At 32.6% G+C, this 16,264-nt stretch overlaps 1 protein-coding gene and 1 long non-coding RNA gene across 2 annotated transcripts; both read right to left on the bottom strand.

Moving 5' to 3' along the window:
• Nucleotides 1-300: 300 nt before the first annotated feature.
• On the bottom strand, nucleotides 301-2,783 carry LOC115975012. Its single transcript, XR_004088046.1, has 3 exons — nucleotides 2,242-2,783; nucleotides 1,854-1,961; nucleotides 301-1,330 (listed from the first exon to the last, which is right to left on the bottom strand). It is a non-coding gene; the product is annotated as an uncharacterized LOC115975012 (long non-coding RNA).
• Nucleotides 2,784-8,714: 5,931 nt separating this feature from the next.
• LOC115961476 lies at nucleotides 8,715-9,398 on the bottom strand. The gene is made up of 2 exons (XM_031080456.1): nucleotides 8,873-9,398; nucleotides 8,715-8,743 (listed from the first exon to the last, which is right to left on the bottom strand). Exons 1-2 carry the CDS (start codon nucleotides 9,396-9,398, stop codon nucleotides 8,715-8,717), a joined length of 555 nt encoding a protein of 184 aa, XP_030936316.1.
• Between the last annotated feature and the right edge of the window lie 6,866 nt (nucleotides 9,399-16,264).

Below are 16,264 nucleotides of genomic sequence, written 5' to 3'. Positions count from 1 at the left end.
ATTCACAAATTCTGTAAGGATGCAAGTTGAAGCCCAAGTGTAATAAATAAGATTATACCCAAGCCAGGCAAAATACTTCCATTCAAAAAAATTTTTGAACTATACAAGTGGTTGAAGTTTAGGTATCCAAAATATATATATATATTTGTACAATACTTCTTAATGGTAGAACTTATACAAGTGTGAGAACATGTATTCTTCACTAACATAAAACAATCTAAACTTAGCACTAATCCCTCCAGCAGATGCCATTTCTTGCTCTTGGTGATCAAACGAAGAATAGCATTCCTTTTTTTTTTCTTTTTTTTTTTGGACATCAAGAATAGCATTCCTTTAATCATGCCATTCAACTTGACAAAAGAACAAAGCGTGATTTCAATGATAAACATAAATCAAAATTTGCAATTAACAGTAAGCACAAGTGAAGCCATAAGATCAATATCACTATTTACTACTAAATATGTAAGTTTGTTGAGGGTTTAGCTTGGGAATTTCCATCTTAAGAACTCAGCTAAGGGACCAACATTAAAAGTGAAATACGGAGCAGATCATATAGTTTGAATGTTCATGAGATACATTTAATTCCTTTGTAATCAATGACATAATATGGTAGGTGCACAGCCCAATTTTAATGGGGCAATCAGACAATAACAAATGCATTTTGCATTAAGGAGAACCAAGACTAAAAAAAGGCATCAAAGCAAAATTACATTCCAAAAGACACTAGTTAAATTAGTGTGGAGAAATTCCTAGGAAAGTTTATGGATAAGTTCCTATATGAAAGGCACAACCAGGGCACATAAAAGCTAATAATTCTTTCTCAAAGACAAGCTACTATTTATGGTCTTTATACCATCTAGTAATAACAAGAAGAAAAAACCATTTATACTCAGTATTAGGGCCACCAAATTCACTTGTTATAAACAAAAAAATTTCATTGTAATTTTTATCCCCAACCAAATGAACAAAATCCAAAACAAAAAGGCTTTATAGCAAACACATCTACATTCAAAGAGTTTGATTTCCCTCTCATTTCAGATATATTCAAGCATTACCTTTCCAAACAAGTCCAACAGCAATATCAAAATTGCTTGATGATTGTACAGTAACAAAATAAACAATGGGCCTTTAATTAAGAGTTGCATCAGAACAAAATAATATGTACAGGAAAATATAACAGATGTTTCTTGGGTAGATATTAGGGTACCATGTTGAGAGAATCAGCCCCAAGGGCAGCAAATTTTGACTCTCCAGTGACTGCAGAATCATCATGTAGAGCTAGTTGCTTCTTCACAATTTCACACACCGTCGTCACTATCTCTGGTTTGGCCTGCATAGGAGCATTAGCATTCTTGTTGCTAGTTACATCAACATACGAACACTATGCTTGAAATCTATATATATGTACTAGTTTCATCATTTAAAACCACATAGTATGCCCAAAGAAAAAAAATGTTCACATGCCCAAAGACAAAGCAGCTTACACAATAGGTTGGGAGAGAAACACCCACTTTCTTATATGGACTAGTAATCCATGAACTTAATTTCTTTTCCAAGAAGTAGAATGAGAGTATAAAAGACAGACTGAGAAGCTGAACAACTCTGACAATCACATGTAGCACATTGTTCATGACACATTTTAGACATTTAGGAAAACTTTTTGACTGACTGCCACTGGAATCATAAGGTTAGCCTCGTCAAGGTTATGATAGGATTTTTTTTGACAAACAAATGATGAATCAGCTAATACAATGCTAGTGGATATATCTAGAATGCAAAGAACAATATAATATGTTGTTGAGAGGTCAAAATATTGATAAATTTGATATGTTCTGAAATAGTGAAGAAATTACCACACAAGAAATACGGAAATGTGCTGGCTGCATCCTTAGAGTTGTAAAGCTTTTCCCACTAATAGGAAAGGAAACTGATTTCAGATTAGAGATCCTGCTGCTTGGTGCCTGGTTAGCCAATCAACCACATAACTGACTTAAGACCCAAAAATGGAAAGAATTTTTATATTAAAAAAATTGCTTATCCACATATTTATTCAACAAATTAAAAAGTAAAATCCAATCATCAGTACTGGCACCTTATAATAAGAGAAAATAGAATTAAATTCAGCACCAATAAATCAATCAACAAAATTGTGACACCATTATTTTTTTCCTTCTTTCCTAGCAACCAAACAGAGTTTATTAAAAAAATTAATAAAAAAAATAAAGATAAAAGAAAACCTACTGGGTGGTGTTCTCCCTCTAAGATAGCCCAAGTCTTTGAACCAAATCGGCAAGGCTGGCTCACTGCAACCACCACCTCCGATGGTGGCTTCTTCTCTCCTTTGACCAAAATCTCTTTCTCTGTCTCTCAATCTCATTTCCCTCCATAAAATAACCTGAAAGATCATCAACTTCTCTCTTTCCCGATTTTCTCCAAACCTAAACCCTAACCTTCTCTGATTTGGGTTTGAAAAGCATCAATGTCTCTCTCCACACTTGATTCTCTCTAAACTCGAACCCTTACTCTCTCTCTGATCTGGGTCTAAAAAGGATGCGAGTGTTTGGGTGTCGGGAGCTCCGATGGTGAGTTAATGTTTTTTCTTTGTTTTTGTTGATGGGTTTGAGTTGGGTATGCTAGAAGTGGAGATGACAGGTTGACAGAGAGGTAGAGAGTGTGGAGACGACGGGTTGACGGAGAGGCAAAGAGCGTGGAGCGTTAGGGAGAGTGAGAGAGAGAAGAGAGATTTTTAGTGAAATTCAAATTTTGGGAAGCTAAAATGAAAACAAAAGTGAGACAAGGATTGCCAACCTAGACGGGTGAGGTGTCAAATATTTAAGCCATTAGATTAAATCTATGGCTGAGAATTGAGATATTGCACGGGACGTGAATCCCACTTTTATAGTCAAATCATGCCCAAATATCAACCTCAACTGTCTCACCAAAATTGCAGATTCACCAATACTCATCAAATTGGGCTGAGACACTCTCTCTATGAGGAATCCCAATCCCAAACATAAGATTAATTATCTGCTTAGTCATGATTGGACCAAAAGTTGTAAGCAAAAAAGAGAGCTATTGTAATAAGAAACGTTAGCCAAAATCATAGATAGAAAAGCCTAAGATGCACAGATACGTACAGGTATGATATGATACGAGATGTGACGTTATGACCATTTTTGAAAAACTAGGATATAATATTTCAGGAATATGTGTATTAATTGCTTATTAAATATATCTTATTTATATATTTTATATATTATTAAGCAAATATCACTTTAAGAGAAATAATGTCTATTAAAGTAAATCCATGTTCACTAAATAATGTTTAGAATTCAAATTAAGATTAAAAAAAAGTAGATTCTCAAAAAAAAAAAAATAAAAAAGTAAATAAAAAATAACTAGTAAGTTTTTAGCATTAAAATCAATTATAAAAAATATAAATAAAAATTCTTACAAATTTGAGTTATCTCTTACTATCGAAGGGTCGGGTTACAACCGTATCCAAGTTATATCATGGGTGCATTATGGACGAATTGACATTTTTATTTTTTTGAATAAAAAATACTGGGTATGTCTTTTAGAGGTATCTAGTATGATACGTAACAGATATAAATACTTGAGGAAAAAAGAAATATCCAAACATCCTAGAGAAAAGGTCCCCTTGTTGGAAAAAGATAGTTTGTATCGTATACAAAACATATGCAGCGGAAAATTAATGGATCTATTTCATTCGCAATTGATAACATGTACAATGTAAATTTCAAAATACAAGAACAAGAGAGTGTACTTTGGTGCGGTGAAATTCAAAAACAAAGATTAGAAGTACTTGTGAACACTTTTAATCTTCACTCCAATTCCACTTATGCCCAAGAAATTTGGTCTCTCAATCAGTTTATATGTGTATGTTTAAGGGAGAGTAAGAGAGTGTCCAATACTCACATACAAAAACATTTCATTCTCTCTCAAAATTCTATATGTTTCTCTCCTTATAACTGATTATCTAATTAGACTAGCCTCATGGGCCATTCCAATTGAGTTTTAGTATGTGACTTGGAGTGTGACCAAAAGGGAACAAATAAGACACTAGCTTTAATGAGCCTTGGGCTTTTCTGTCAACTCTTAACAAGTCCAAAGTTACCATTAATTATATTTAATACCACTTATGAGGGCCAATTAATTAGGAAGTACTGTTAAGACATTGTTAACTGGGCCTATGACCCAATCTGAGGACGTTAGACCATCCGAGGAGGTCCAGATAAGATTATTAAGGAGAACAGAATGAAGAGAGGAGTAGAGGCAGTATGAGATAGGTCAAACAAGTGTATGAGGATAAAAGCCCTCTCGGTAACATGTGTCCGAGGTTGATCTGAGTGTCATATTATCACGGACTTACTTTGGATTTACATCATCACTAAAGGTTAGATGTCGAACAAAGGATAAGAAAGGAGAAGGGCAACAAATATCTTCAAAAAGCTGCTACCTCCGCATTAAATGATTCCTAACCAACTCTCTGGCCATATTAATGTGGAAGTGACGCCTAAACAGTGACCAAGCAGCCTTACAGTTACTAGTTGATGGTTCTAGGAAGTGCTAAATGGGATAGGAATGATTTCTCCGAATCTAACCTACACGTGTATGGTAGGGACGGCATCAAGGCTAGAATATATAACATGGAAAGATGTACTAAAAAAGGAGGAAGAAATCAAGGATACTGGAACTCTTGTACAATTTTATTATTCAACAAAACCATATGATACAAACTACTTAATCGATTCCAAGGATAGATTTTCTAATCTTACTTTTATCTAACCATCTTGAACCGTTAAATCTAATCATTTTTCTTCTGGGATAGATCTAGTTCTTCTATTCACACTCTACAAATTTATTGTTTGGGCCGCTGGGGCTTGAGCCCAATCCAGTTTTGGGACCAATCCACTTTCGGTCCTTACACCACTATATAAATATAATTGCACTCTAGATCTTATTAATAAATTATATCCCAAAACTTTATTGTATATGCAACTCCTTCATTAAAATATTCGTAGTAATACAAAGTCATGAATGTAGACTGCCACTTTGAAGATTATTACATCTTAATCCTTGAGTACCTGGTTTAATCCTTTAAGTTATTCATCATATATTTATGAAATGCAATTTCATAAATATATACTTTAGTAACTCCTTACTGAAATTTTGATCGTGACTTTAGATCTCATTCTGGATATATCAAAACAACCTGCACTTCATGATCATGTCTATTATTCTCTTAAGATTAAGAGTTAATGTAAATAGAAGTTATGTGATTTATTATTGATTTGACAGTTATTAGGAGAATAATAAATCTCACAGCGATTCAGTTCAATATGTCTTAACTCTTAAAACATATTGACATATCAATTAGAAGTCTCCACTTTCATGATTAAGACAAATCATCTTAGTTGATATGTTATAATCTTCGCATATGAAATGCTCAATTTCATCACCAACTACGAATTAAAATTCTGAGTTTACAAAAAACTTGTGATTTATATTTTTTGTGACTAAATCACATAAATCACATACTGTGCATCTCATGGGCTAAATGATAATGTCCAAATATTCATGTTACCATTATTTTAGACAATAATAAAACAACTTTATTAATCACAACATTAAGTCATACATAGCATCATACAATAGGATTTAAGGGCATATATCCTAATAATCTCCCAATTGCCCTAAAGACTATTGTGCACTAATTTAACTCCCATTCCCTCCAAATGTGACTCAAAGGTCCTTTAGGGAAAAGTTTTGGTAAAGGGATCTACTAGATTATTTGCACTATCAATCTTTGCTACTACTACATCTCTTTGAGTAACAATGTCTCGAATGATGTGGTGCTTTCTTTCAATGTGCTTTCCTTTCTTGTGATTCCTTAGATCTTTGGATTGTGCAACCGCTCCACTATTGTCACAAAACAATGTAATAGGAACTTGCTCCATTCTCACAACACCAAGATCAGAAAGGAATTTCTTGAGCCAAATAGCTTCCTTTGCCGCTTCACAAGCAGCAACATACTAAGCTTCCATGGTGGAGTCAGCAATACAAGATTTCTTAACACTCCTCCAACTTATGGCTCCACCTCCCAAGATGAATACACAACCTAAAGTGGACTTTTTGAAATCAAGATCTAATTGAAAATTTGAATCTATATAACCAATGGGAATCAAATCCTCACGCCTATAAACAAGAATATAATATCTTATTCTCCGTAGATACTTGAGAATATGCTTTACAGCTTGCCAATGTTTTGATCTTGGATTTAATTGATATCAGCTGACCATGCCAACTGAATAATAGTTATCTGGTCTAGTACAAAGTATGACATACATGAGACTTCCCATTGCAGAAGCATAAGGAACTTGTCTCATCATATTTTCTTCCTCGAAAGTCTTAGGCCTTTGGTTTTCAGATAGAGGAACTCTATGTCTAAAAGGAAGTAATCATTTCTTGGAGTTTTGCATGTTAAACTGTTCTAGAATCTTATCTATATATTCAGCTTGTGACAAACCTAACATCTTATTCTTGCAATCTCGCCAAAGCTTGATCCTTAGAATAAAGTTAGCTTCACCCAAGTCCTTCATATCAAATTGGCTTGACAACCAAACCTTTACCAATGGCATTACCCCTACATCATTTCCAATGAGTAGAATATCATCAACATAAAGCACTAGGAATATTAATATTTTATCTTGATGTCTTTTGTACACACATGGTTCATCAGGATTTTGTTCAAAACCAAATTATTTGATTGCTTGATCAAATCTGATGTTCCATGACCTAGATGCTTGCTTAAGTCCATAAATGGACCTTTTCAACTTGCATACTATATACTCTTGGTTCATTACTATGAAACCTTCCGGTTGCATTATATAGATTTCTTCTTCAAGATTGCCATTTAGAAATGTAGTTTTGACATCCATTTGTCAAATCTCATAATCATAATGAGCAGCAATGGATAAGAGAATTCTAATAGATTTAAGCATTGTTATCGGTGAAAAGGTTTCTTCATAATCAATTCCTTCTTTTTGTGTATACCCTTTCGCCACTAGCCTTGTTTTAAAGGTTTCAACATTTCTATCTATCCTTTTCTTCCTCTTGTAACCATTTGCAACCAACATGTTTAATGTCGTTAGGCACCTTTACTTGATTGGAATACATAGAATCTAATTCAAATTTCATAGCTTTGACCTAATGATGTGCATCTATATCATTCATTGCCTCTTCATAAATGTAAGGATCAGTTTCAACCTTTACTGAGATAGCTTCATAAGTTTCTCCCAAACCTATAAATCTTATAGGTGGCCGAACAATCCTTCCACTACGACGAGGCTCCTATGTACTAGTCATCTCATGAGTAATATCTTGTGGTGTATCTAATACAACCACATCATCCCTAGTTTCATCCATTGATTGTTCATTCACAGGTTCATTCATAGCAACTCTACTTCTAGGAGTAAAATTATTCATATATTCATTTTCCAAGAATTTAGCATTTGTACTAATAAAAACTTTGTTATCTTTACGACTATAGAATAAATAACCCCTAGTTTCTTTTGGATAACCTACAATCAAACATACTTCTGATTTTGGTTCCAATTTATCAGGCTTCCCTTTTAGAACATGTGTTGGACAACCCCAAATGTGGAGGTATCTCATACTAGGCTTACGCCCACTCCACAATTCCATGGGTGTTTAAGGAACAGATTTTGATGGAACTAAATTCAAAAGATGTATTGCTGTATTTAAGGCATACCCCTAAAAAGAAATCGGTAAAGTTGAGTAACTCATCATGGACCTAACCATTTCTAAAAGAGTCCTATTCCTTCTTTTTGCTACACCATTTTGTTGGAGAGTTCTAGGTGTAGTCAATTGGGATACAATCCCATTTTGAGTTAAGTAATCCTTGAAATCATCAAGAAGGTATTCACCACCTCGATCAGATCGAATGGCCTTTATGTGTTTACCAAATTGATTCTCAACTTCAGCCCTAAACTCTTTGAATTTTTCAAAAGTTTCGGACTTCCACTTCATTAGGTACACACAACCATATCTTGAGTAATCATCGGTAAAAGTGATGAAGTACTCATAACCTCTTCTTGCTTGGGTTGACATAGGACCACATACATCCGTATGAACTAATTCAAGTAATTCTTGGGCTCTTCTACCTTTTGCATTAAAGGTCGTTTGGTCATTTTTCCCTCCAAAAAAGATTCACAAACTGGAAATTCATCAAATTCCAATGGCTTTAAGAGTCCATCTTTGATTAGTCTTTGAATTCTGTTTGGATTAATATGACCCAAATACAAGTGCCAAAGATATGCATCATTAGTAGAAGGAAAATTTCTCTTTAATGATTTTACATGAGCGTCATTATCTAATTCAAAGTTATATAATTCATGCTTATCAGGAGTTAAAATATAAAGACCATCAACAATATTGCTAGAACAGATAAACACTTTACCCTTCTTTATTACAACATTGTCTTTTAGGATAACAAAATATCCATGCTTACCTAAATAAGTTACCGAAATTAAATTCCTACGAACATTAGGTACATATAAACAGTTTTCCAATATTAAAAACCTTAGATTTAAAGCATAAATTAAACACTCTAATAGCTACAACTAGAATCTTGCTCCCATCAGCCAAAGTAATTCAGAAACAATTCCCCTTCATTCAGCTTTTTGGTCTCTTGGAACCCCTGCAAAGAATTGCAAATATGATTAGTACAACCTGATTTTACAAACCAAGAATCTGTGGGATTTTGTACTAAACATATTTTGTACTAAACACCTTCCTTTGTTGGTAACTCTTAAGGCAATTTGTTTACCATCTTGCTTGGTAAAGTCCTTCTTCTCCTTCTTCTCCTTACCTTTGCATTTTGATTTAGGTTGAGAAGTAGAAGTTTTAGCCATATTAGCATCAACACTGAATGTACCAAGAATGCCTTCCACTGCCACCAATTCATTCACTAATTTAGACAATGAATAAATATTTTTGTTCATATTATAATTAAGTTTGAATTCCTTAAATGATTTTGGTAGTGACTGGAGTATCATATCCACTTGGGATTCTGCATCAATATCGGCACCTAAAACTTCCAGTGTATTTAGATTAGAGATCATCTTAAGACAATGCTCCCTCACTGAAGTGCCATTAGTCATTTTGGTATTATAAATTTGCCTCATAGTTTCTTGCCTTGTAGAACGGCCTTGCTCACCAAACATTTCCTTCAAACTTAGCATTATGTCCAAAAATAGTTCTACATCCTGCATTTGATGTTGTAGAACATTTGAGATAGATGCTAGGATATAGCACTTGGCCATCTCATTAGATTTCTGCCTGCCAATGATCATATCGTTGTTTTTCCTTAAAAGGAGCATCTAATGATGGACATGGTTGAGTAAGCACATATTTGTGATCTTCAGTAGTAAGAACAATGTCCAAATTTCTTTTTCAGTCAACATAGTTAGATCCAGTCAGTTTGTTTTGATTAAGAATGGTAACAAGTGGGTTAAATGATGCCATGAACAAATTTGAAAACAATAAACATGAATATAATAAGTAAACTAGACATTAACAATTTAGCATATAAACATATAGTATGGAACCTTAATATAACCATAATATAAAATAAGCAACGACAACCCAATCCCATGTTTAAATTCCTTGGTAGCAAGTAAATTATAAACACTATGACTGATTGAGAACTATTCTCATTATTAGTGCTATCATGATAATTCTTATCAAACCCTAATAATATGCTGTATTTCCTTTAGCCTCTAAGTAATAATGACAGCTCCAAAGGGAGGTTAACATTAAACTTAGTCTAGTGTACACCATAGCTTGAATTTTATGTGAGTCGTTAAGTAACTCCATGGTAGCATGGCCGTTCTTAATGTAAAAACACATATCATTCATTATTAAGAAGTTTAATTTATAGAAACATGAATTAAACATCCTCCGAAGGAAGCAAGGCATATACGCCAAGGTGAGGTGCTTAATCATACTACTATAAACCGATAATGGAGGCCGTGAGATCCAACCCTTATATCTCTCTCCCACTAGATGTTTTAAAATAAAGGTTTTTAATTAGAAAACAAATGTAATCTAATCACACAAAGCCTTGCTCTTTATATGTGAAAACACTTAGAAAAATTCTAAATTCTCAGTTTTCAATTGATTGAATATGTATCTCGATCGGTTGAAAAAATTAAAAAAGATCATACCTGACAATCTGCCTGGCTCGATTGGTACTTGATCGATCGAAAAAGAACATTCGATCAATTGACTAACAATCGAATATCAATCGAACCAAACTCAGCAATCTATCTAGCTTGATTGGTACTCAATCGCTTCTCGATCGATTGAAAAAGAACATAATATACAGAGATTGATATCAAAACTGAATTACATTGATGCTATAGCTTTAAAGTTCAATTTAACATACTTAACATCAAACTTAAACAACATCTTAACATCAATATCAGTTTTTATCAAACAATAATTTCAATGACCATGAAGAAAATTAATTACTAAATCTTCTAACATCTTGAAATTACTATCTCCAATTCCAAAACTCACAAAACATGTTATACAGATTTGAAATTGAAAACCTTGCTTCAATACCAATTGTTGGAAAAACATAGTTTGTATCGTATACAAAACATACGCAATGGAAAATTAACAAATCTACTTCATTCACAATTGATAACATGTACTATGTAAATTTCAGAATACAAGAATAAGAGAGTGTACCTTGGTACGGTGAAATTCAAAAATAAAGATTAGAAGTACTTGAGAACACTTTTAATCTTCACTCAAATTCCACTTATGCCTAAGAAGTGTGGTCTCTCAATCAGTTTATATGTGTATATTCAAGGGAGAGTAAGAAAGTGTCCAACACTCACATACAAAAACATTTCATTCTCTCTCAAAATTCTGTATGTTTCTCTCCTTATAACTGATTATCTAATTGGACTAGCCTCATGGGCCATTCCAATTGGGTTTTAGTACGTGACTTGGAGTGGGATCAAAAGGTAACAAATAAGACACTAGCTCCAATGGGCCTTGGGTTTTTCTGTTAACTCTTGACAAGTCCAAAGTTACCATTAATTATATTTAATACTATTATATAAATATAATTGCACTCTAGACCTTATTAATAAATTATATCTCAAGACTTTGTTGTACATGCAACCCCTTTATTAAAATATTTGTAGTAATACAAAAGCATGAATGTAGATTGCCACTTTGAAGATTACTATATCTTAATCCTTGAGTACTCGGTTTAATCCTTTAAGTTGTTCATCATATATTTATGAAATCCAATTTCATAAATATATACTTTAGTAACTCATTACTAAAGTGGTTAGGTCTAACACTCTGAATAACTGAATCCATTAAGCTTTTTTTAAGAGAATATTTTATATCTCTGTTAAGATATTATGAATTCCATCTTGAGAATATATGTTCAATCAATACTAAATGTGGTTGCCCAACATACTGAGATTTTGATCGTGACTTTAGATCTCACTCCTGATATATCAAAACAACTTACATTTCATGATCAAGTCCATTATTCTCTTAGGATAAAGAGTTGATGTAAATAGAAGTCGTGAGATTTGTTATTCATTTGACAGTCGTTAGGAGAATAATAAATCTCACAGCGATCCAGTTCAATATGTCTTAACTCTTAAAATATATTAACATATCAACTAGAAGTCTCAACTTCTATGATCAAGACAAATCATCTTAGTTGTTATGTTATAGTTTTCGTAGACGAAATACTTAATTTCATCATTGATTACGAACTAAAATTTTGAGTTTACAAAAAACTTGTGATTTATATCTTCTGTGACTAAATCACATAAATTACATACTATGCATCTTATGGGCTATATGATAATGTCCAATTATTTATATTACCATTATTTTAGATAATAATAAAACAACTTTATTAATCACAACATTAAGGCTCCGTTTGGGAATTCATAAGGGAAGGGAATGAAATGAAATGGAATGATCATAAGGGAATGGAAATGAATAGAATGAAATGGAATGTATTTAAGTAAGAGAAAGGAATGGAAAAGAATGGAATTGAATAGAATCAAGTAACCTTGATTGGATGTTTTAAAATAAAGGAATGGAAATGAATTCAAATGAATGGAATGTAAGTAATCTTGTTTGAGAGCAGCATAGAAGGAATGGAATGTAATTATTTTATGATAATATTACTATTAGACACCTATTTTAAAATAAAAAGTTGAATATATAGGGATATTTTGGGAGTTTTAGTAAAAAAATCGTTAAATTTAATTTCATTCCCTCCCATTCCTCCCGATTTCGAGGGGAATAAAAATTTGAGGTTTCAAGGGAATATAGAGGAATGAGTATTCTCTCCTACCCATTTCATTCTCTCCTACTTAAAGTCTTAAAATCCCAAACAAGGGAATGGAAGAATATTTTAAAATGATTCTTTTCATTTCATTCCATTCCCTCCTCCCAAACGAAACATAAGTCATACATAATATCATACATAACATCATATAATAGGATTTAAGGGCACATATCCTAACATCCCTCCCCCCCTCCCTCCCAAAAAAAAAGGAGAGTAAAGAAATCAAAGGAAGACACATCAAAGATGCAAACAAATGAATGCAAAGTGCCGAAGATAGGGTTTACTAAATTATCGTTACTTTTCACCAATTAGCTTTATTTAAAAAAAAAAATTATTATGGTATACTATTAACTTGACTTATTTATTTCTTTCATATTTTTTACACCATAAAGTTTCACCGATTCAAATCTCTAAAAAAAGGAAACAAGTAAAAAAGCTTAACAATAAAGGGTATATTGATACAATGACACTCCTTTTTTTTTTCTTTTTTTTTTTCTCTTTTTTCTTTTAAAGATTTTAGCTTAATTTTTTTTTTAATTTAATAAACTGATTGAAAGCTTTCATTTTAATTTCTCACGATGTGAAAGAGTAGGGAATGGGCAAGACTAAAAGATGCTGGCATAAGTCTAGTAACAAAATTAATTAGTCCTAGCTGACACAGTTGGAAGAAAGGAGTAATAATTCTTGTAGCTTGTAACTTTTGTGATAATTCTTATTGGAAATGAAATAACTTGGAATGTGAAATTTTATGAACGCTTGAGTGTTGAGATTTGTGTGTGTGTTTTTTCAATAGAAGCTAGAAATGAACACTTGAGAATTTAAACATGCGAGGGTGAGTAGAGTGCAAATCACTTATTAGTTGTTTGGACTGTACATTAGGAGATCATAAGTCATAAGTATCATCCTCTCCTTTTTTTTTTTTTGGATAATTATCATCCTCTCGTAGCGTTACGCTCATGGTGTTCTACATTTACTTTTCCACCACCTTCAAAGTCATAGCTGGCAATTCCATTTAGTATGAAATTCTTCTCTGCAATCATAAATTCTCTGACGGAGCTTCGGAAACATCCTGTGATGTAAACCTAACTCCATATGGATTTAGAAATTCTGCAATTATAAAAACTTTTGAGATTGCTCGAATTTTGTGTTTACACTCTTCCTTAAAAAGTTGACTTTTTAAATGAGGTTGTAGATTCTAAATCACAAATTTATTTCAACTAAATCTTAGCCTTAAAATGGATCTTTGAAATGGAAAGAATACAGATTTGTAATTTTTGTTTTCTTTCTTTATTTTAAAAAGAGAACAAAAAAGAAAAGAAAATGCTATGTGCTGCTTGTCATGCCTAGCTATCACACCCTAATGGCATAGTGTATTGCAGTGTCTTCTTTAAAAATAAAATCTTTTTTGGTAGACTTCAAAAAAAACCTCGATTGGGGTAAAAGGGAAACAGGCAATCAATTAGGAAAAGAACAAAAAAGCAGGTGCATTGAGCCCACTATAACGGGCCAAACGATACAAAATTGCAAATTTGGGAACAGTCTAACTCTAAGCATCATCAGGGGCGGAAATATTGGGATTGTTTGAGGGCAATTGGCAACCCTGTCTCTGTCCCAGCAGTAACATGGGATCATGTTCATGTTGTTACATTGTCAACATGTCGCTTTTAGATTTAGGGCATTTGCATAGTTCGTCCAAATATTATTGTTTTTTTTTTTTTTGAGGGAGTTTCAACCTATGGCGTCCACTCTTGATGATAACTTTTTATCATCAGACCAAGACACCAATCAGTTTTTAGTGTAGGCGGAGATTAAACCCCAGATCTCTTATACAACCATTAGAGACTTTATCAGTTGAGCTAACTGGAACCCACAAATTATTGTTTATTTTAGCATAAGATTTTTTTTTTTTTTTTTTTAAATTTTACGTACTTACTTTTTAAAATACTACACATCATATTATTTATTTTATACTATATTTCATTAAAATATCAAATTTTCTTAATTTTTTTTAATTGTTTCTCTTTCTTCACACAACAACCACCGTTCACTCTCTTTCTTTATCCTCGAGATATGTAAAGAAAGTATAAACAATTAAATGCAAAATGAATAGTATCAGTGTAAATTTACACGGTAGCAAATTTGTAAATTTATATAATTATACACGGACTGATGTGGGTTATTTTCAAGCAAACGAACTAATGTGAATGCTTTTACATGCTTCGTTTTTTCTTTCCTTCTTCTTCTTTAATTTCTTTATTTTTTATTTTTATAACCCATCCAACCAGGGACCAAGGACCGAACCACCTTAAGACCAGGGGAGGTCATGGTCCCCCTTGCCCCCACAATTTTTCTTTAATAATATATGTAGTGGTGTTTTTTGTGGAAAAATAAAGTGTATGTATAGAGTTCAGGGTCGGCTTAAGGCTCCGTTTGAGAGTTCATAAGGGAATGGAATGGAATGATCATTAAAGGAATGGAATGAAATTGAATGGAATGGAATGGATTTAGTAGGGAAAGGAATGGAATAGTAGGGAAAGGAATGGAATTTAAAAATCTTGTTTGGATGTTATAAAAGAAAGGAATGGAATGTAAGTAACATCGTTTGGAAGTGACATTGGAATGAATGAAATTGAATTATTTTATAATAACATTACTATTATACCCCTCATTTTAAAGAACATAAAAAATAATCAATGAGAACTTATAATTGCTTTGAAATGTTTAGTATTTAGTGGATGATGTGAAACTAGTTAGCCACAATTGTGTCTGTGTTAGATTATTGAATTACAATATAGTTTTGTCAAGGTGAATAGATTGCATCACGCTAATCAATAATTTAACAGATGAAGATAATGGCATGAAAAATTGACAATAGCACAATTTCTTTATTTCAATTTGCAAATTTTTTTTTTTAGGGGCTACTAGTTTTAGATTGGATCTTTTTTGGCTGGTGGGCTTTACAATGGATTTGATAATTTAATACATTTCCATCTCCCAATTTCTTCTACTGAGCAACATCCCTCTAAGACCAGAGGTGATAGAACTATTAACATATCAATTTCTTGATATAAAACTAAAACAATTCTAGTTTAAGGAAAAAGAAAATTTTATTGTAGCTAAAAAACAAGTTATGCATATTTCTATGTTGTAAAGCAATTCACGCATCACATATTTATACTCAACAAAATAAATATTGTCTAAAAATGCAAACAAATATATTTTTAAAAAAAACTCCGATAATGAGTCTTGTCAAAACAAAACAAAATAACATAATTCATTCCAAAACTAAGGTTGGCCAAAAAATCCCACACTATTTTAATTTTTAGGCCTAGACATCAGTGTCAATAAGACACATTTGCACTCATGATCTGGGCAACCAAAGAACATCTCCTTATATGTTGGATTTTCCATCAAAAATATGTAGGCCTCAGTCTTTGATATTGGATTTGGATGTAAGTCCAATATCAAACTGAAAAGAGAAATTTGCATAACATTAGGTCTAAGTGATTTAAACATAACAGTCTTAAACAACATTATAACAATAAACCCAAAAGCTATCATATTTGGACATAGTTTTGCCACATGGCTAATGCTATAGAATCTCTTAAAATATCTCCTTGCCTAGCATCCTCATCATCTTCTCTTGGAGTGGGGGCCACACGTCCAAGATGAGAATGTAAAACCTCTTCATCAACTGTAGCAATAAGACTTTCATCAGGATAGACACCCATTAAATAATTATGAAATATACAACATGATAAAATGATTTCATTTTGTGTGTCAACACAATAAGTAGGCTCTGCAATACTTGCTATGATAGGA

Source organism: Quercus lobata, chromosome 2, assembly GCF_001633185.2.
Source record: "Quercus lobata isolate SW786 chromosome 2, ValleyOak3.0 Primary Assembly, whole genome shotgun sequence".
Classification (NCBI taxonomy): domain Eukaryota; kingdom Viridiplantae; phylum Streptophyta; class Magnoliopsida; order Fagales; family Fagaceae; genus Quercus; species Quercus lobata.
The sequence above is the reverse complement of the archived record's forward strand: the minus strand, read 5'-3'. Positions and strand labels throughout refer to the sequence as shown.